General features: G+C 39.0%; 1 protein-coding gene across 1 annotated transcript; it reads right to left on the bottom strand.

Annotated features, from left to right (window-relative positions):
* Nucleotides 1-269: 269 nt before the first annotated feature.
* LOC146322645 (uncharacterized) lies at nt 270-20998 on the bottom strand. The gene is made up of 22 exons (XM_084724681.1): nt 20915-20998; nt 19898-19963; nt 19671-19786; nt 16402-16605; nt 14482-14603; nt 13960-14078; nt 12594-12924; nt 11673-11827; nt 10208-10342; nt 10088-10121; nt 8661-8888; nt 7649-8106; nt 7146-7273; nt 5825-5941; nt 5594-5710; nt 3687-3782; nt 3400-3602; nt 3211-3257; nt 3039-3082; nt 2735-2803; nt 1483-1633; nt 270-1383 (listed from the first exon to the last, which is right to left on the bottom strand). The coding sequence occupies exons 1-22, from the start codon at nt 20969-20971 to the stop codon at nt 1246-1248; spliced, it is 3135 nt and encodes a 1044-aa protein (XP_084580807.1). The 5' UTR covers nt 20972-20998; the 3' UTR covers nt 270-1245.
* Nucleotides 20999-22585: the final 1587 nt, after the last annotated feature.

The raw sequence follows: 22585 nt of genomic DNA, 5'->3' as shown, positions 1-22585 counted from the left end.
CTCCCCACATGATTTTAGTGTCCATGATGGACTGCACTGCAGAGAGAGTCAAAGATAAATTGTAGAATACAACAGTTCATGTTTGTTCAAAAGAAAGGTAAGTGTGTGAGCTTAGTTTGTCATCTCTAGACAGTCATTTCTCTGATCTGGCACTGGCAGGCTAACAGAACAACTGAATGAGGCACTGAACGACTGAAAGAGTTCTTTTTTTTATGTATCCACCAAGGATCATATGATTAAATCGTTGCTTCGTGTTAAGATTCTAAGGCTTCAAAGGCATGTCATTTTTAATGAAGTTCAGAAAGGAAACTGCAGCGTGTTTCATACTCTGCCTGGAAATCAGGAGTATTCGTCCAGTAAAGGTGTATTTATGTAAAGAGTGCAGAATCATAACAGTTTTGATTAGAAAACCCAGGACTGAAATGTTAGAAGGACCAGTGTATAGGATTTAGTGGCATCTAGTGGTGAGATTTGCACTCAGCTGAATACCACCCATCTCACCCTCCCCTTCCAGGCCTGTAGGAGAATCCACAGTGTCCATGAAACATGTAAAAAATGCAAAAGGCCTCATATACAGCAAGTGTTTGGTTTGTCCATTCTGGACCTCCATGGAGGACACACACCCACAGCAGATTTAAAGGGCTCATTCTAACATAATGAAGACAATTCTTATTTTTAGGTGATTATACGCTAATGAAAACATACTGCCAATAAATCATCACTCTAAATCTTACACACTGGACCTTAAAGCAACACAAGACATGAAATGTTAACCTAATATCAGCAAAGCAAGTAAACCCAACTAAAACTGCTTTAAGATTGCCGTTGAAACTAGGTTTTACCATTGTTACACTTTCATACCACTTCTTATTTGACTTGTGATTCTACATTAAAAAAAATAAATACAAATAATTGTTTGATAAAATATCTTGCCTCATAAATACAATCAGTAAAAAGTCATGGGGTGTACAAACATTTTCATGTCTACATAATCTACTTTAAAACTCTTCTGGTTGGAAGCTTTAATTTAACTGATGCCTTCATGTTCACTCACAGGACCCACAGATAGTCAAAGGTTTACATGTTTTGTTCAGGTTAACACACAAAACAATAACAGCAGCTAATTTAAAGGAACTATTTTAAGTTCAAGCTGAAGTGTCCGTCGCTCAGTATGAGCAGTGATATCATAACTGTATAATGGCTACAGGAATGTGATGCACAGAACAGCAGAGCTGCTTCACATGTCTATCTGTTACCATCCAGGTTTTGACGTCGGTACAGGTGAAGTACCAGATCTCTGATTTCATCTCGTTTCCTCCGCACCTGCTGCCGCGGAAACCAGCGTTCTAGTTGTAGAGGGAGGTCAAAGTGCACCACAGGGTCCTGAGAACAGAAGCAGAGGAAAATTCTCGTTACTGTGTACAGAGTTTTTATCAAACCGTGACATACAGTGACCATTTTTTAAAAACATGTCAGACCTACCTTCAAAAAGCTCTCGACATATTGTAACAGATAGAGGCCACAGTCGCTGCTGTTGTCCTGAAGGGGAACTTTGCAGTGTGAGCTTTGCATCTGATCAGGACCAAAGTCCCTCGATGTACCACGACGGACCTCCCATTCTGACTCCAAGTAGCTGAGGGACAACACGCATTATCTTATAAACGTTCAATAGCAGGGTGCAGTCAGTAGAGAGAAGATCTCCACCAGGTGTGTCTGGGGGCTTATGTTAAGTACATACTGAGTGTCATATTTGCTCCTTGTCAAGGCTAGCTTGATTTAGCCAGTTTAGCTTTAGTTTTGGCAATTTAGCACCGACTAACACCTTCATGGTAAAGTATTGAATAACAGAATGACATTTATGTCTGCATACACCCCATGACTGTTCGGTGATGGGGAACTCTAGAATTTCACTTTCAGTGGATTCAGTCTGTACAACTATATCCAGGTGAAAATAGAGCTCATCCCTTCCCCCCTCTCCTTTCACACACAAAGAAGAGTTGACTCTTACTCAGTTGCCCCTCCTGGCAAAGACAACAAAAACTGGGTTTATTCATCTCGTAATACTCATATTAGAGACGTCACAATACACCAACATTGACATTAACTGTGATATTAAAAAACATTTCATATTGGTATCATGTTAAAAACACACATGATAATATCATATAAGCAATCCAGCACCCCTTAAACATACTGTAAGCTCCTAAACCATGTCTGATTCTTTCCAATCTCCCTTCCTCAACTCTCTATTTTCACCATTAATTGAGTGTAATTGTACTCTTTGTACACTTTTTTACAGCTATAGTTAGATTTTCTCTTAATCTCCCAGCACTCATATTTTGAGCACAATTCATTAACCAAGGACGAGACCAGACTGACAATAAACAAATGTGGCAAGGCTAAAAACCCACAACACACAAACATGTCACCTAGCAGAAACAAGATTCCAAACTGAAGCAGCTGTTGATCATTTGCAGCCACTACCGGCTCGTATAGAGGAATGAAGAGTCATTAGTCAGTAGCTGTATAAAACAGAGCAGTCAATAAAATCTAAATATATAAATATAAAATGTAAATGTGCAAAGATAACACTGGGCTTATGGGTCCAATAGTATGCAAGATGAGCTACAGACAGGTACACATAGACACACACAGCCAATGGCTTATGCCTAGTGGAGATAACAAAATACACTCATGCAGCTACAGACAGAGGACTTAAAGATGTCATACTTACTCCCGTAAGAGTTTGAAGACCCGCTCATGAGGAGAACGTTTGAGGGAATCCATGACAAGAATACATGGCCTACAGAGAGGAAAAGCACATCTCAATGCCATTCAATATTTTTTTTATTTTGTTTGTTTGTTTGGGCATTTTGTCTTTATTGTGATAGGACATCTGAGATATGACAGGAAAGGGTGCAGAGAGAGAGGGGATGACACGCAGCAAATGGGCTACAGGCAGGAATCGAACCAGCAGCCGCTGCAGAGGACTGACAGCCTCAGTACATGGGCTATAGGGTGTGTAGCTGCACACTCACCTCTTGCAAACTGTTTTCTTCTTGTAGGTGCTCTCTGTGCAGCTCTACAAACAAAGAAAAAAATCAGGTTGAGCAGATTTATAAGTACAAATTCAGAAAAAACTCTAAAAAATGTTGTCTGTGAGATAAAAGAAAAAGTACTGTTATTTTGAGTAAGTACAGGCGTTCTTACCACTGGAGCAGGTTTTGGGTTGTTCATCGATTCCTCTTGAGTGTTTTCTAAAATACATGAGACCACATTCAGCTTGGCAATAACAACACAAATAAACTAAGTGCTGTATCAGAAAATCGCAATGAAAAATCACTACACACTCTTCTTTGATCTGGACAAGGAAGGCATTGATCATTTAGTCAAACATACCTGTCTCTGTGTCGGTGTCGTTGAGGTTTAATGTGGGTGGTGTAGGTGGTGTCTCTGTGTCATCATCTGGGCTTTTTGATCCCTGAGCCACATCATGATCCTGTAACTCATCAGTCCCACTGTGTGAGTTTGGACCATTCCAGGAGTCAGTCTTAGGCTCATTCAGTCCAGGAAAGCAAATGACAACTAAATACCAATGAGCCCTAAACAGACAACAGAGAAATGTAATATACTGTGGGATATCAAAAACACTCTGTACAATACACCTCTTTGTGTATGTAACTCACTCTTGATTGACAGGCATAAACAGGAAGTCCTTTTTAAAGATGTCCACATGACGTGTCCATGTCTTCACCCGTTGGTGTCGCCTCTGCCTCTGACAGCTGAATGCACACAAAATAAAAACAGAGACACAAGTTTTACCAGGTTTTCACATAACTTAACATACACACAACTGAGAGCAGTGCTGGGAAATTCAACTCTCACGTAGGGCTGGGCGGTATACCGGTTCGTACCGAAAACCGGTCTTTATTTTCGTTATGATATGAATTTTTCATATACCGCCATACCGGTGAATAGCCCAAACAACGTCCAGAACGTGCGTGGCAGCAAAGTGTTTCAGCGGGGACCCATTTCACTGCTGCACACCAACACCACAGGCGTGCTTGCTTGAGCGTGTGTACTAGGGATGTTCCATGGCAACTAATTTCTGTGTTGATTAGATGCAAAATTTAATTTAGAATAGTCACTAAGAAAACACAAGGCAGAATTTATTAATTTCTAATGTTAAACACTGTCCGAAAAAAATACTGTGTGTATTAAGAGCAATTTGAAGACGTTAGTCACAGTCTACAATCGCCAAATCGTACTTTAAATGCTGCTGAAATGCGCGCTACTTCGCACTGTGCAATACAAACCTTACACGCTTATGCTTCACCTTTTCAGACTGAAGCGGGTCACAGTGTCTGCAGGTAAGTGACCCAGAGCTAATGTTAGTTTCCAGCCTGACACACAGTGTGGCTAACGTTAGCAGCTAGTAGTAGCAGTAGCAGCAGCATCTCCGCCTGCAGGTTTATGTCTGTGTCTGTGCTTAATGTGGGCACGTTTCTCCAGTCGAGTGAATATATATCAACTTATTCTGTCACAGTCTACATTCATCTGTCCGACTTCGCTGATGTAAACATCCAGAGTTGCCACGGCGATCGGTTCATACGTGCTGGGTGAGAGGGGCTGCTGTCTGACAGCGCCGCAGCCCCAACTAGTGCCGTGCGGCAATAGATACCTGGCATCATGCATGAATGAAATATTGACAAGTATTTCATTTTTAAATATTTTAAACTACTAGTATTTCTGGTGCCGACTAGTGTGGCTGGGGACGTTTAATTGTATAGCCGTCCATGTGATGGTAACCATACTTTGAAGGGGCCATGCTTTTACCTGTCTGGACATGAAAAAAACATGATACAATCCTTATGACAGTAAAAAGGGCTATTTAAAGATAATCAACTGCAGTAATTCTGTTCTCAGTAGAAGAAAATGTGGGTAAGAACACTGTTGCATGAAAAAAAAAAAAATACCGTCAAATACCGTGAAACCGATATGATTTTTAAAAGAACCGTGATATGAAAATTTTGTCATACCGCCCAGCCCTACTCTCACATGGCTCTGGTATATAATGGGTCTGAAAATATTAATATACCAAACTTTCTTGTTTTTGAAATACTTGAGTATTAGGCATGCAAGGCTCTTGTGGCTCAGAGACATAGAAGTATTGTGCATTCATGTAATATCAGAATAATAAAAGAAAAAGTTCTCCACTGGGAAAATTCATGTGAACACCTCCTCAAGTCAGAATAAAAAATCAAATCAAAATCGTCGATAATTTTGATACATAACTTGCCAAGTTGTTGCCGTCTTATACGCAGAAACATGGCAGATGACAGTGAATGTTTGGTTGATGGTATTAATTCAGATATTACATATCAATTTTTTGCTCACATGTAATTTGTAATATAGTATTAGTTTGAAACTATTAGTTTCCATCCATGTAAAGTGACCTAGATTGGTTAGAAAAGTTATTTATTACCATTAAGCCCAACAACAAGCTGGCAAGAACAAGTCAAGGGAGCAAGGCTGTGGCTACTTCCTGGAAGATGTGCGTACCCATGTTACCCGTTTTGCTGGCTCAACTTACGAATCATTGGTGCTGCCTTCACTGGCATTGTCCCTCCGTGTCAGCTGCTTGTAGAAGAAGCTGCTGAAGATGTGGGAGCGCTCGGTCACAGCAGCAGAGGCTTTATGGAGGAGGTATCTGGTTCAAAAAACACATCAACACAATCAAGTCAAATGTGGATCTCATACACAAATATTTGAGGAGCCAAAGAAAATTTGAAGCCTTACATTTAAAAAAAAATGTGCTACTTACTTGAGGTAAAAATCAATGATAACATCATTGAGGAACTGCCCACTGTCAAGGCACTGCAGGTCCTCCATTGTAACTGTTATCCCTCCTTTCAATGGTGGAGGAGGAAACTGGATCAACCTAAGCCAAGGTGGAAAAAGGAAAGATTTGAATCTGATCATCTGCAGGTGTAGGTGGACTGTAATAGTTACAATTTTAAGCAGATCTGATATACAGCTGCTTCATTAAGGCCAATATAAAATGCATGTCTCATCTATCAGTTGCATTCATTCAGGCACAGTTGGGTGAAGACACAATTTTTAGTGCCAGAGTATTCGCTGGTCTCAGTGGTTTCTTAATAATTCAATGCAGCCAGAGATGCATTGGTGGTACCAAAAACTTTACATTTTGGCCTGTAACTTCAGAACTGTAAATACAAGAAACAAACCTCTGTGGGTCCTAATTAATACATCCACATAAGCCATGCCCATTTCCATCTAGATGCCAAACCAGATACCAAACTGTTTTGCTTTAAGTTCACCCAAATGCTGTGGGCAGGGCTTATATTGCATAAAATATCATATCTCCAGTGTGTTAATGCAGCCACATTTGGTGGATGTGTAAGTATGATGTGACCATGACAATTTTGGTGCCATTTGGCCAATAGATGGCGCTGTAGTAACATCATGTTACTGTAAAGGAATTTATTTCTTTCTGTCTGTATTAACATATCAATCAATCAGTCAATCAAATTTTATTTATATAGCCCACAATAACAAATCACAATCTGCCTTAGGGGACTGTACAATTTGTACACTGTGCAACACCCCCTGTCCTAAGCAGTAAGGAAAAACTCCCCCCCCCAAAAAATTGTATTACAGGGAAAAAATTGGATTAAACCTCAAAAAGCCACAGAAGAAGGATCCCCCTCCCAGGAGGGACAGACAGGCAATAGATGTCACATATACAGAACAGCAAAATAAAAAAAAAATATACAGCATTTGAAGCCAGAGTTTGTAATACATAGAAGCGTCACATATAAATATGTGAAGAATGTGAGTCCAGCAGGATCTCGTATGTGTGTGTATGATGTCTCAAGAACCATTCATCCCATCGACTTCAGACTTGCTGGAAACTCAAGAGAGTACAGTGTCGAGTGTGAAGTTGATCAGATGAGTGGTTCTTGACAACGCTGCATGCGAAACTTCTGATGGCCAAGTAACTGGCCCATTCAAACAGGCACGCCCAAACTGGCATTGCTATAATTTTTGGGCTAACATTAAACTACATCGGCTGTAAGATTCTTACATGAGAAGCTGCATTTGGGATAATACGGGTTACTTGCCTGTGGGCCAGGCCCTGATGCTTATATTTAGTCCAGCTGGAGTCTGGTTTACACAGGGACACTGAATAGGATCCTCTGGTTCTACGATGGCACAGTGTGTATACAGGAGTGGGTTCCTCCTTACTTTTCTGTGGGAGGACATTTATACCATGGGAACAAAATTTACATTGCAATCATTTCCCTTTGATAGATAACATAGATTAACCAGGGGGTCAAGTGCCCCACAAGGGAACACCAAAAAATCTAACTGGTTGTAAGATGATTAACAGAAGATAAAAGAAGAACATACTTTTCTGCTAATTGTAGTTTTTTTTTATTTTTACCAGAACTTCCACTTATTTCTGCTTTTTGTTTTGTGAATTAGCATGTTTTTTTTTAACTATAAAATGACACAGCAAGGAAAACCACTAATTAACTAGTCACAACCAGTTAACATTTCCTGATGAGATAGACAGTGCTATGTTTTCAGAGATCACAAGCCAAAAATGTTGGGAACAACTAACCTCAGAGGGATGTTCAAGCTCTTGTTCCTTCTGATCCTCCTCTGGTTCGAGTTGTGTGCCTGTGTCTTGTTCCGACACCGTCTCCAGCTCCAGTATTGTCTCTTTCTGTGAATCAACCTCTAGGTGGATGACTGGTGTAGTGTTTCTGTCTGTATCAGAATGATGTGGACTATCCTGGTCTGTGTTAAGCCCAGGGTCAGTACTCTCTAGGCCCAGCAGAGAGAGCAGGTGAGAGTCCAATCCAGTTCTTCGAATCAGCTCTATGCAAACATCCAGAGAAAGAACAGGCATGCTGTAGTCTTCCCAAAAATTAACTCCATCTGCATCATGGGAAACAATGTTTTTTTCATCTGCAAGACTGTTGAGACAGTCAATGTCCAAGAGGGAACGAAATAAAGCCCCCTCCATTCCCTCAAGAGGATCCCTCAGGGTAAGTATGATGAAGGGGCTCGCTTTGCCTGTTAAAATGAAAAACAAAAACAAATAAATTATTGAAAAATTATATGAAAAATATGAAACAAAACTGTGGCATAAATTCATAACACAACAATGGAAACACTTAAAACTGCCATCAGATCAGTGGAAATCTAAGGTATGTTTCAAATACCAAAACTACCATCCTACTCAACTTAACAGGTAAACACCACTACTTGCTAGATGTCAACAGAAATATTAGTCTGTTTAACTATTTATTAATATACAACCCTAGTTGACTGTTCCCTTTATGATGTTACACAGTCGCCTGCCACTAGCCAGGGCTGCATCCTGAAAGACCACACTCTCCTTCCACACTTAGTGAGTTGTTCTCGTGTTTTGTAGAAAAATCTCCAATGTTCATAATGCATGATGCCAAGTGCCACTAATTTCAGCAGCATTTAAAATATGATTTAGTTATTTAAGAATGTGATTAATGGCCCTTATTACATGCAATATTTTTTCATTTAATGAAATGTGAGGTTGAGCTATTGACCTCAACTGTACTGTGAACTTTCTACAGCATGAGCTTTCTCACCAGTCTTCTTGGTTCTATGTTGTTTGACACACAGCTTGAGGAGATCCTGCTGGACAGCAGCTGCAGCAGTTTCTGACACACAAAGCAGAAGGACAGCGGGAGGGGAAGGCTCCTCATCGCTGGTAAAGTGGACCTCCTGGGCCTCCATTTCCTGCTGTTCCCAAACACTGTACCTCAGTAGCTCTTTACGCTCAATGGTTAACATCACCTCCACACATCCACTATAGTCTGGGGGCAAAAAAAGGGGCGGTCAGGGTAGCTTAGCAGCTCTCAATGTTAGTATGAAACAATGAACACTGCAGCAGCTCAGCACCCTGGACAATGGATGACAGCTGTGCACAGGGCCATCATTTGTTGATTCACATTACTTATTTTAGTGTGATAGAAAAGGCTGAACTTAGGTACAGTGGTGCTTTGAGCTAAATATTAACATCTGCATGCTGAAACACTCACAAGCCAAGCTCAACATGCTCATGTCAAGCATGTTATATAGCTATGTTAATAGCCTGTCAGAATTCCAATAGTTGGCAATTAACACTAAACAAAAGCATAGCTGATGGGAAGTGTCTGGTCATATTTAACAAATTGAAATTTTGACTTGAAGTAATCTTGATTCATCCTCTGAGGACCTTGAATGTCTAGCTCTGCACCACCATCTGCTACTCAAACTACTCAGTAGTTTAAGTTTGTTATGTGTTCCAAAACGCAAATGTTACTTTTTGTTATGATGATGCACTGAGCTCTTGACTCCTGCACTGACCTTCACTAAATGTCCCTGTTAGCTACATCTTATCTCTTCATGTTAACAGAATGTCACATAATGGCAGCCGCTTAGCTTCAAATCAATCCAGCCTAAGCTCATACACCAGACCAGACTAGAAACTAACCCAGCCCAATTTAACGGATAAGCACAAGGTTAAGTTATCAGGCATACTTTCATTCAAGGTTACTTAGTCATTATTTGATTATTTGTTTTTTTTATACAAACTAACTTGTACTTGCTAAAAAATGTATTGAAACAAAAGTTTTGCTCAATTTGTTTAAAATGTTTTATATAACTAGTATGCAACTTACAAACATATGTATTACACACAAGGGCTATGTAGCCAAGATCAAGTCTTGTGGAATAACCACCTTAGTTCCCTGAAGGGGAGATTTCACAGGCTCAGAGGTGAAAGGGCACTAGAGCCTTGAGGGTCTAATCCAGGAACACACACCGACACACACAGTTTACCATCAGAAATAGACCAGTAAGCTGGGTGTGTGGATGGTGTGCAGACAGGATGACCAAATCAAGATGAGATGGGTTCCTCTTGCGTCTGACTTTTGACAAACCAAACTAAAGGTCACAGGCAGGCCACAGCTGCTCAACAAGCATACAGTTACAAAAAAGTACAGATAAAAGGAAAGTATATTCACAGCCTTACCTTTCACTGGGATGATGATTTTTTGGTCTACCATCTGTGAAAGGAGAGTGAATGTGTGTTACACTGACTGGATGTGATGCCATCATCAAAATTCATGTGTTTGAGGGTTAAATAGGTTACCATAATATCTCCATTTGATTTCCATTGGTAGCCACCATAGTGCAGGGTGGAGAAGGCTACACCCATGCAGGAGTAGTCATCATTACTAGCAGAAATTGCCACTGGAGAAATATCTTCTACAGATACACGCAAGACCTGCAACACACAAAAATATCTACATAGAAAACGGTGCCAACAGGGTGGTAGATCAGCGTAATAAGACATTAATGAAACATTACAACAGTAATAGCATCGTTTTTCCTATATCAACATTTCAAAGCCACTGAGAGGACTGGAAAAGTCCTTACTTTGGTGCCATCTAGTGGTAGGACATAGAATGACATCGTGGTTCACAGCAATGCACACTGCTGCTTTTTTGTGTAATAAAAGTATGTTGTTATCAAAACATCTCTCTCAAGAATGTCTTGTTAGTATGAGAGTAAATGAAGGAGGATAAAAAGGATGTGAACAGCTGTGTGTTACAGCAGGTAACCCGATTCTCTATTTTGTTAATTAAACACATTGTAGAATGTAGCTTGTGTGAAGTTCCAGTTTTCTCAAACTTCTGTGATTACAGTTAAGTGATTTTTTAACACAACCAGTCACCATAGTGGTAAAAACTATTTACTAGTATATAATCTATAAAAAAATGATTTTTCCTATTACTATATCCCAAGATCCTTTCTCTTCTTTTCTCATTAGCTGTGGTTACATGGGCAATGATTCTTTAACCCCCCTGAAATCATTCTGATTAAAGATACCAACTTAACTATTTACAAGGATGCTAACTAAAATGATCTAATCAGATGTGCGTGGCCGCTGGGAAGTGTCCAATCTGCCAATATAACAGAAGAAGAAGTGATTCTACCTGGTCAATGCACCTACAGTTGTCCTAGGAACAATATTTGGTTACTGTTTTTCTGTCTAATTAAGCAAGCAATGTCAGTAGCACAAAACTTTTCCAGGAACAATAAACTTAAAGCAAATTATTCCGCTGAGGAGTTAAATAATTCTTAAGTTATATATTAAAGGGCTCTAACAAAAAAGCTGTGTCAGTCACAGACCAGTTTTGTTTTCCAGCCACCATGTCTTGGTCTGTCCTGGGGACTGATTCACATCACCTAATGTACCTCCATTAGGTTAACAGGCGCAGAAAGAATATTATTTATTCTTCAGAAGTCCACTATTATTTAACCAGACAGAAATGACTGGATGAAGCTTTTACATGATTATTAGGTGCTAATATTTTCCTACTGAACAGATTATCAAGATTAACACCACCCCTCTCAACCCGACTGAAAATTCCTTCCTTCCCATCCAAATTAGGTTGTTACATAAGGCTTTTTTTTTTTTTAATTCAGCTATCATTCCGATTAAGATTGGAATATTAGGCACATGTTAAGTAAGACTAAGCTGTCACAGAGGAAGATTCTGTTGTATTGAAGAGGTACGTGTTACATATAATACAGAAACACATTTTGCCAACCTGCATGTTCTGTATGTCAGAAGCTTCTTGCTGTCTGGCTTCCTGTGGTAACCTTCCCTGTATTACACCATCTTCAACTGTGACCAGTGTACGGACCGCTGGGCTGTGGCGTGGAGGAATGTCACAGCTCTCCTCATCATCGCTGGACAGCACAACTGAAATACAAACATGAGGAACACATCAGGCCCAATGGGAATTTTACTTGGGAATGATGCTATGTTACTGCTTTTAAAGACAAGTAGACTTCCAAATACATACATGCCCTTAATTAATATAACATGGAGGGAATGAGGCACAGTGTTATTCAGTCTTGCAATAAATTCTACCTTCAAGTTTTTGATAAAACTGTTGGTGTCAATTAATGTTTCTGATCATGCTGGAAGACCATCTGTTGAACTATTTTGCATAATACAACATTATATTGCATTTCTGTCATTTAGGCTACCCTCATTGATAAAAAAAAACTGAAAAATAATAGAACACACCTCTCTGTATAATGCAATCCACTTCAACAGTACCACAAACTACATCCTCCAAAATTACCAGGCACAAGAGCTTGTGCAACTTGTGTACTTACAGCCTACATTTGTTCACCCAATAACTTGTTAATTAAAACCCAACTGATAACATGTCAGATATCCCTTTTTTAAACGAGTCGAGTCGTTGTGAGCCCTGATGCATTAGCTGGAAGAAAATGTGATAATGTAGTAGACCGTTTTACTCAGCCTGTCCTTCCAAAGTGTTCTCTACAGACAGTCACCACCAGCTAAGTGCTAAGCTTTAAAATCAGATGTTTCTTGGGCTTTTGTTTATGTACTGATATGCTGCTCAAACACACAACCTGCAACGTGGCATTAAGCTGCTAGAGGAACTGTTTTTTCAGGTTTCAGCAGGGTCTGTGGTTTGTGTTGGTGTACTCACTGGGTTCAGAAGGGCTGGTTTTGGTTGTGTTGTCCTGGCTAAAGGATGGACGTCGGCTGGGGGATTCAATAAAGTCTCCAGCCTCCATATTAGCACTAAGGATTGGGAGCAAAACTTCTGCTGGATCATCTGCTCCCACTGTGAACTGTACAATGCTGCGGTCCAGGCTCTCCAAATCTTCGTCTTCTCCACTTTCTTCCATACAAAAACGAGTAGGGGCCGGTCCTCCATCTCTTCTGTCGTCTCCAGTGAGGCGAAGCACACTCGCTCGGGGGCGTTTGGGACTACCTGTTCCATTGCACTGAGACCCTGCGTCCTTTATCCTCCTCTTCTGTTGAGACAGCACAGAGTAGATCACCCCAAAATTGGTGTGAGTTCAACAGTCTACTACAGCACAGAATAGAGCCATATTCCATGTTCAAGTGCAGGACAGGAAGACTTGACAGAAATATCTTTAGACATCTCACATTAGCTCTTTGAAATGGAAAACATAACACTGCTGGCTTCATCTGTTTGTCAACTGATTTTGTGCTTTAAGTTGCCATTAAGTAACAGTTCCATTATGCTTTACTCAAACAGGACAGACCACTATGGCAACAGTAACAATGTTCACACAATATTTGCTACTTGCAAGAGGAAACAGCATCACTGCTAGAGACCAGTGGTGAGCTGGAATGTACTGATGTCAAGAAAGAAGAATGCTCTCAGTTTCTAATGGATTTTAAAACAGTATGATATTTAATTTAATATTGCCCCTGATTTCTCACTAGTGATTGTCAAAAATACCTCACCAATTTTATTACCAAAAAGGGGAGACAGTCCATTCTGATGTTAAGTTTGAATTATTTTTTCCACATGCTGCATGTAAAAGCTTTTCGCTAGGTATTTATAATTTTTAGAGCTGTTCCGATACCAAAATTTTCCTTCCCAACACCAATTCAAATACCTAAACTTTGTATATTGGCCAAATCCAATACAACATAACTAAGTAAAAAAACAAAACAAAACAAAAAAAATCCACATACATACACATTTCATGGTATCGATATTGAATATAGAATTTTAAGCAGGATTGGAAGTATTTTCTGATGATAGTTTCAGTATTGGAACAACCTTAATAATTGAATTAATTTATTTGCAATGGATAAAAAAATGAAAATCCTGTGGAATTATTTTCAGACTTGTGCACGGTGGAGAACTACCTACTAAGATTATCAAGATTTATATGGAAAAGGGACATAAGGGCAGATAAGCACATTTACATAATAAGGTGCACGTCTGGGCTTTCATTTTATTCCTTTTGTAGGAATGGTTTAAGTCCTTGGTGAGACTGAGTTCTCACACTGTGACCCTGTACGGTACTCACCAAACTCTGCTGTACTTCTTTTTCTGGATCCGTCCACCTGTCCTTGATGCTAGCGGGTGAGAACTCTTCACAACCTCCTGTATCCTTGGCAGGCTTCCAGCTCACGGACAACCCACAATCTGTATGAGACAGAGACACATCAATCAACCTATCATACTAACACATACAGAACAACTTGACTATAATACTTCTAATACTATGAGAAAATAGGAAAAGACTTAGCTAAATTGTGAAAAAGATTTGTTTGTAAGGGAGCAGCTGAGTAAATTCTGCTGTGTTTTATTTTACAGAACCTTTAGTGGTAGGATTTGATTTTTACTCTGGAAGCAAGGCCAAATTAAAAATTAAAGGTCCTCTGAGAGGTCAGGAAAATGTAAGTATAAAGCTTTTCAAGGTGTAATATCAGTGTTAAAGTCAAAGCCTCAACCAAGACCAACTTCAGATGAACCCAGTGAAGTACAAAGGAAGTGGAGAGCAACATCACATCAGCAACAATGTGTGTCTGAAATTCATGTTACACACCTACAACTTCAGCAAATTTGTTGTCCTCTCTGAGGTCCTTGCCTATTATCACCTCCTTGATGTCTTTTTCTTCTTTGTCCACGTCATCATCATCATTTTGTAACCTCCTCCTGAGTCGAGATCTGAAGACATGAAAGAATTAACACCATGTTCTGATTATTTTGTATACATTCTCATTTTTTAGCGTGAAGTGTAAAACCTTTGCATTGTAAAATTGTACCTAATCAGAACATATCTAAGACTTAACACATAAAACAAATGCAGGAACATATATTTGAACTAGAAGTAATAAAATCTTTCTGGGTGGTATTATTCCAAATAAAATCAAAGTTTCCTGCCTGGAAAATTCATACGGCCACAGATGCTGCTGGCTGAGCCAAGCTCCATTAAAAGGTCATTTCTACTCAAACTAATAGAAACAAATAGAAGACATTACTCTAATAAAGATTACCTCTGGCTATTTTTGTTCATTATTCACAGTTCTATGCTGAAAAACTACCAAACTATCCTGGCATTTGGAGTTTAGTCTATTTCTAGTGCAAATACCAGCACAGTGTCATATTTAAAACAAAGAGACAAGCCCACACAGAAATGAATTTTTAAAACAAAATGGCCTGACAAGCTTTTCATGTAAGTGGGTCCCATTTTCTGACTCATTATTCATAGTCAAGTGCTAACTTGTGTGGGTCTCCTTGTCTCTTCTGCAACTATTTATCTACTTATTATTATTATTATTATTATTATTATTACTGCAGAGATGCTGCAGCTCCATGACAAAAGCCGTGCGGTGCTGAAGCCATGGGAGAAAACAGCAGCCACTTGACATGCTGAGACCCACAGAGACTTTAAGCCATATGTCTCTATTATGAGATATTATGAGATGACTGTAAAATTTCCTGAGCACTATAAATATTCACAAATCACTCTTTTAGAAATGCCAATTTAAAACAACAGTAACAGTAGTAGCATTTAAAAATGCACCGATCTACTGGCCAGTGACCAGAATTGGACAGTATTCAGCTTGATCAGCCATAACATCACATTGGTTCATGTCATACACATAGCAATAGACATAGTAATCAACTATAGCTGATCACATGATTAGACAAACTTTATTCTCTCTCTCTCTCTCTCTCTCTCTCTCTCTCTCTCTCTCTCTCTCTCTCTCTCTCTCTCTCTCTCTCTCTCTCTCTCTCTCTCTCTCTCTCTCTCTCTCTCTCTCTCTCTCTCTCTCTCTCTCTCTCTCTCTCTCTCTCTCTCTCTCTCTCTCTCTCTCTCCAGACTTAAAAAAACAAAAAATAAAAAACAAGATCCAAATCAACCAAGAAAACTGCAATCGGTGCACCTCTAGTTGCATTATCATAATGTGATTTTGGTGTCATCCATGTATACAGGTAGTCGGCCATACTCAGCCAGAGTAAGAAAATTAAATATGCCTGTGTTATTAATATACAAGCAGCAAAGTGGGGAAAAACTGTTTCAATAATGCAGAGTGAACAGCCACCACTGGAGATAACAGGCTGCCATGTTGGGACAAATCATCTATTGACGGGGTATTGTGGGTATGACAGAAAATACAGAAGTGGAGTTATGTGTATGCAATTACTTCTGCTGGTTGCCTAGCAACCTTACGGTGACAGCAATGACATGATTACATTACTCCTGGCCAATAAATAGTCCAGCACATTACCAAACATACAACTGCCATCTGTTTCTGAACTTAAATAAACAAGAAATAAACTAAATTTTGTTATACATGAACAGACCTCGGCTAGCCATTCTCCCGTTTCCAGTTAGCTAAGCCTAGCGGCTGCTTGCTGCAGCTTTGTAGCTATAAGATGTGACAAAAGTCTCTGCAAGAAAGCAAACAAGCATATTTTCCTAAAATGACAATGCTCTCCTTTAACAGTGCCTTCCTACCTTTGAGAGGATGAAGAGGTTGTCTTCTGGTTGCACTTAGGGGTTACTGGACTGGACCTTGTATCTCTGCAGATCTGGGGTTCCTCTTTGCACCACCCACTCTCCCGCAGTGTACTTGACACTTGTCCTTGATTTATCCTTTCCAAATAAGACTTGCCTAGTTCTGTCTTTAAGATATCTGTCAGGACCAGACAAGGCCTCCTCCTGCAGGATGAAAGAGAGAAACTATTATTCACAACCTTCCTAGAGTGTTGTCTTCTCTGCAACATTATGCACTCCCAAGGTTTCCTAACATATAGCTCATCTCCCATTTCAGGTCAGACTTTATATATGCCAGCTGATTAAGAGGGAGGGGTACGCAAGTCATCTGGTGTAGATAAGCCATGTGTGTGGTAATGATAAGCCAGGCCTTGAGTCATGGTGCTAATACGCAATGCTAACTTTATGCAGCACAACATGGGAGTATTGTGGAACATTAATACTGTACACACAAACAAAAGATATTCCTGAGAATCTGGCTCACAACGCAAAGTCAACAGAATCCCTAAGACAGAGATGCACACAATAGAATAAAGAATGTCTTGCGGTATCACAATTAAGATTAAGACTAAACTTGGGAAGACAATCAACTTTGACACTCAACTAGTGTGATAATGTGGTATAAGAGAAATGCCATATTATCCCATATTAAAAGGCCACAACTGCTTAATCACTAAACCATTCTTTATGAAACATGAAGGAATTATTAGTCATGCAACTGACTGGGAAACAGCATGCTACATCTTAAAAACATACACCAATATCACGTGTAAAAAGGTGTTCAGTTTCTTGTTGGAGAGGTAGGGTTTTTAATATGGTTTGGATTTACTATAATTGTCATTATACAGTTAATTTAAATGCACTTAGGACTGCAAATGTTGCAAGTAAAAAGTATAGCACTAGTTTATCCATCATTGGTATTCTGAAAGGCAAACTTCTGTGTAATGCACAGTGCACAAGATCAATAACAATAATATAATAATAATAATAGCTAAATAACTTAGATTGTTGACAGGTGCATATATGCAGGACAAAGAAAGACCATTTCAATGTAGATTAAAATTCATGAAAAAGTTTTACTACATCACATTTACCTCAGCTTCAAAAACTGGACCAGAAGATACTTTTAGAAATAAAGTTACCTCTCACCAATCAAACAGCTATACATTTATCATACAGTAAATACATGCACAGTCATCAGATCTGAGAATTTGGGCTACACATACACATAAGAAATTAATTCATTACATTGTACTACAAAGGTGCAGCTTATATCCCTGTTTTAGATGTTCAACTGCTTCAGAACTGTTAATTCATAATTGCTTATGATACTGATACACTAATGTACTCTCATCTAAACTTATCACCTCTTAATATTTCTTATCTTTTAAAAGTTTAAGAAACCACAATTAATTACAAAGGCAAAAGTATATTTGTATAGCAAGTTTCAACAACACAGACATTTAAGTGCTTTACAATCGACAGAGAGGCATTAAGAAAATATATAAGAGTTTAGAGTGAACAGACAAGACTATACAAAGCATAGTTGCATCAAACGTTGGCTGCATAGGCTATGTTACACATGGCTGTAATAAAGAGAGCAAAGAAACAGAGTTAGCAAACTATAAATAATAAATAAAATAAATAATAGAATGTATAATATATAATTACAATATAATAAATCGAAATAAAACCAGTTCTTAACACTCCTCAAACAGGAGGATAAAACAAAACAAGCTGCCTTGACCATGTACGGTAGAAAAATGGTGGAGTTTTCACAAGCGTAAACAGCTGATCACTCATGTGAGTTTAATGTTCCCTACATCAAAAATAATTTGTACAAGTTCTTTCCATCTCCCACTGAGCACTTAAACTCTTTTTTGAAAAAAATAATGCAATACTTCACAGAAAAATATAATGATGAAAACACAGATGTTTTGACTCTGGTGACAGTACTATGATGAACTTTTCCCAACAGACAAAGTCTTGGTGACCTTGCTTGCCTAATCAGTCTCTTTAGCCCAGGCAGAAGAGAACTGTTATTCTTTTTATGGGAGAGTGAAGAATAGTCCAGGAGCTGATTGCCATCATGCTGACATTGAGGCTGTGTTGTTTGGTATTTGTGGCACAGAAGTTTCTGCATGCCAGGGTGCATCATCTCACATCTGGTCCATTAGTACTTTAACGCTGGACCTGCTTGGACGAAAGCCATCTGCCTTCAAGTTATCAATGTTACTGATTACTTTCAGACGGCTGGTTTTGCTAAGCCATGTGTTGAGTCCTAAGGGTCTGCAGAACCTGTTGAGCCCTCTGTCAATCGTTGGCAGTGGTCTCCGCAAAAATCACAAGCACCCACATGTAGAGTAATTTGATTAATTTTTTTATGTCACACCCTATAGCACCTGGCAAGCAGGGTTTTCTTGTTTTACCACTCATGTCTCTAATAGCAGCATCTCCCACACGCAGCTAAATAGTCTCCATAGATGTTTTCTTCCTTTTGGTCTACTTCAGACTGTTTTGCCTTTTTCTGTCAGCAGGCACGCTTCATAATAATCAACATCCAAATTTATCAGCAGTCATGTCCACCTCTGTCTCATGAAGATCCAGATTAACCCAGCAGGTAGAAATCCCATTCACAGCACGAATGGTTTTGTTTTATTGAGTCTTGGGAAATTTATAGTGTCATTTAGAGATGGCTGTCCACTTAAGTCTTGTGAAGTTGAACTCTCACAAACTAACTTGCCGGCAGAGTTTCAGGGGGTTCAGAAGACTCGGGTATGAATATCCTTGTCTCAAGTACAGCAATCCTGTATAAAAATTTCTGACAGTCTGTGCACTTCATTGATTCAAATGAAAAGAAACACATAGTGTAGTCCAGGTACAACTATGTCACTGGTCCCAAAGTTGCAGTTTGAAGTAGATAATTCCACAGTAGTCACATATTATCCTTCCAATGACTTTGTTGTTATAGGAAACCTCTTTAAATGTGTTGTAGTTTGAGACAAGAAGGCAAAAGTGGGAAAAAGTAGCAAAAATAAAAGCTGAGCAGAAAGCAAGACAGAAGAGCACCTGCACTGCAGCAAAGCAGGGAGCATTCTTGGAAAAATAACTATCAAGTGTACACTACAGAACATTTTCAACTGATGAGCCGAATGATGACAAGGAAGGTTTGTAATCAATAGCTTAAAAAGGCCCCATCTGTCAAAATACTCTTGCCTGCACCAGCTTACCTGTCCATTTCCAATGTGACCTTGGCTGCATGCTTGTGATCAAACAGCATAGATCCATTTTTATGCTGTGAATCTGAATGTCTGGGTTTGCAACCTGCAAATTCCGTCCAAGAAACCTGTTAGAGGGAAGGAAAAAGTGCAAGTCACAAAAATAACCCAGCACAGCCATGTTACCACCATAGCATTTGTTCATGTGGGTCAGACAGAGAGCAAAGATATGGTTGTACCTGTCTTTCAAACTTCCCACACTCTGATGAAAGACATGTCATGGGGATTCTGAATGGGCTTTCCATCTAAAATTCACAGGCTGGTTAGTTACCATGCTTGCATAAAATGAATGACATGCAACAGCCAGAAACATGTGAAGTCTTCTTAAAATGTGCAACTACAGCAAGTGCAACTGAGCAAGGGGAAGGAAGGGTTATTTTTCTATGTGTGGCAGGTGTGTGGTTACAGCAAAAGTGGTATTAAAGCAGCGCAGACGTTCGCACCACATTTCAAATATGCCCATGGGTAGCAACTAGAGTTGACACAACAGCCAGTTAATTGATCAGTCAATAAACAGGTGATAAATCTGCAGCCATTTTGATTGATTAGTTTTTTAAAATCATTTTACAAGCAAAAACATACCAACATTCCCTGGGTCAATTGTAAGAATCTGTTGCTTCTCTCTGGCGATGTGATGGTAGAGTGATCATTTTTGGTTTTGAACATGTAATTTGAAGACAAATGTGGGTTTAACAAATCTTAACAGGCTTTTTAATACTGTCTGATATTTTATTGACCTACAACTGACTGGATAATCAGGGAAAATAATTGAGAGAAAAATCAAGAATGAAAAAAATGTTAGTTGCAGCCCCAGTATCAGCTTATCATGGCAACTGTAGCATGGTAGTACCAAGGTAGCAGCTTAGTTCATGCAAAAATATGCTGATTACATCTGGTCATGCTTTAGCTACCAAGTCTTCTGACCTGTGATCTAGTTTGTCTGACAACAAGGAAGTGTGCTTATTGATCAACAGAATTTAGCAATATTACAATCAAGAGCAGCCACAGAGTAGAAGCATTAAACAATCACAGATCACAGTGACCTTGTGATCAGGAGGTGACTGGCATAATTTGTTATAGCAGCTTTGAAGCAAGCTACCGTACAGAGGATGATAAGCAAGTCAAGGTCCACACTAAAAGCTCAGAACATGCATGTATGAAAACCAGCTATTTCAAAAACATGGGGCATTACATACCAAGTCATCCTTGTCAACAGCAAAGGGTATAGTTAAGGCTCTTCTTCGCTCCATCATGGTCCACGATTTGGTAAGGCACAGCAAAAACACTGCAAGACACATCCAAAAAATTCTGTCAACACAAGTTGATATAAACTACAAAACAAGATAATTTCTCTTCGTAAAAACCCAAGGTTTTCAGTATTTTTGTTTTTTTTAAACAAAGGTCAAAATTTTCTGATACAAGCTTTCTAAATGAGAACATTTACTGGTTTCTTCACTCCTTTATGACAGTAAACTTAATATCTTCGGGCTGTGACAAACAAGACATTTGAGGAAGTCATCTTGAACTTTGGGAAACACTGATCAACATTTTTATCATTTTCTGACAATTTATATAAACCAAAAACGTAATTGGTTAATCGAGAAATTAATAATCGACAGATTAACTGACAATGAAAAAAACACATTAACAAAAGGTAAACTAAAACTGAATTTACAATACAGTGCAAACTGAACTGACAACAAAAAATAAAACTAAAAACCAACGAAAAACACAGATTCACACCATGGCTGAGTGTTATCATTGGGCTACGTAGCAACATACAAACTGTTACTTAAATGCTAACATTAACAAAAGAAGATACGCTGTACTGACAGCGCCAAGTCCTTAAATCACAAGAAATGCACTCTAGAGGAGACAGAACCCTTCCGGTTAAAAGTGGCAAAACCAATAAATAATTTGATTGACAAACAAATAAGATAAGTGAATGACAGTAGGCTGCTTATGTTGCACATATAAAACCTGTGACACTACCTAATAACAACAGACCAATCGTATTATAGTTGTTTCTATGCAACAACCACGCGTTTGATTTTAAAATTGCTATTTTCTAAGTGCTTGGTCACATCAGAAACTTAAAAACCTTTTCAGCTAACGCTAGCATTAGCCGACGAGCTAGCCATTACTGCTACCTTGTCAACGATGCTAGCTAAACGTCAGAGAGTTACAGCTTACCCTCGGCCAGTGTTTCACTTCAGACAATATAAGGTGGGTGAAGACAACTATTTCCCCACGAACGTTTCCACCAACAGCATGTGGTCACTGTAGGTACACATTTTGCTTGGCTTGACTGTGTACTGAACACTACAGGCGCTCCAATGTTCCTTAGCAACATCCGTTGGACACCGGAAGTATATCAGGGTTAAAAAAAAAAAAATGAGTCGCACGAGGAAGTTATCATTTGTTCCCGGGCCGGATGATGAACTGGAAAAATTATCATTATCATTATTACAGTGGATGTGATGGTGGCAATAGATTTTAAATCACGTTAAAATCTTACTAAGCCATCAATGTGTAAGTTTAAAGGGACAGTTCACCCCAAATACAAAAATACAACAACAAAAAAAAAATGGCCAGTAGTGTTATTTATTAAAATAAATCAGTTCTTCTCAACCCTACGGCCACAGCTACAGCTAGCTGTGGATAGTTCACACAGGAGGCAGGTTTATTTCTAATAATTTCTGCTCCAACAGAATTTGAATTTGAGGTAACTCAAGTCATATATTTTTTTTTTTTCTTTTTTGTGCAATATTTGGTGTAGCAGGTTTAGTGAACACTTAAGTGATGCTTCAAAAGTAGAACTTGTGCTCTGTTGACCACCCTCCACTTCATTTTCAACATGGCTGCCA

The sequence above is a fragment of the Lutjanus erythropterus genome, chromosome 8 (assembly GCF_056507025.1).
Source record: "Lutjanus erythropterus isolate fLutEry1 chromosome 8, fLutEry1.hap2, whole genome shotgun sequence".
In the NCBI taxonomy this organism is placed as follows: Eukaryota; Metazoa; Chordata; class Actinopteri; order Lutjaniformes; family Lutjanidae; genus Lutjanus; species Lutjanus erythropterus.
The sequence above is the reverse complement of the archived record's forward strand: the minus strand, read 5'-3'. Positions and strand labels throughout refer to the sequence as shown.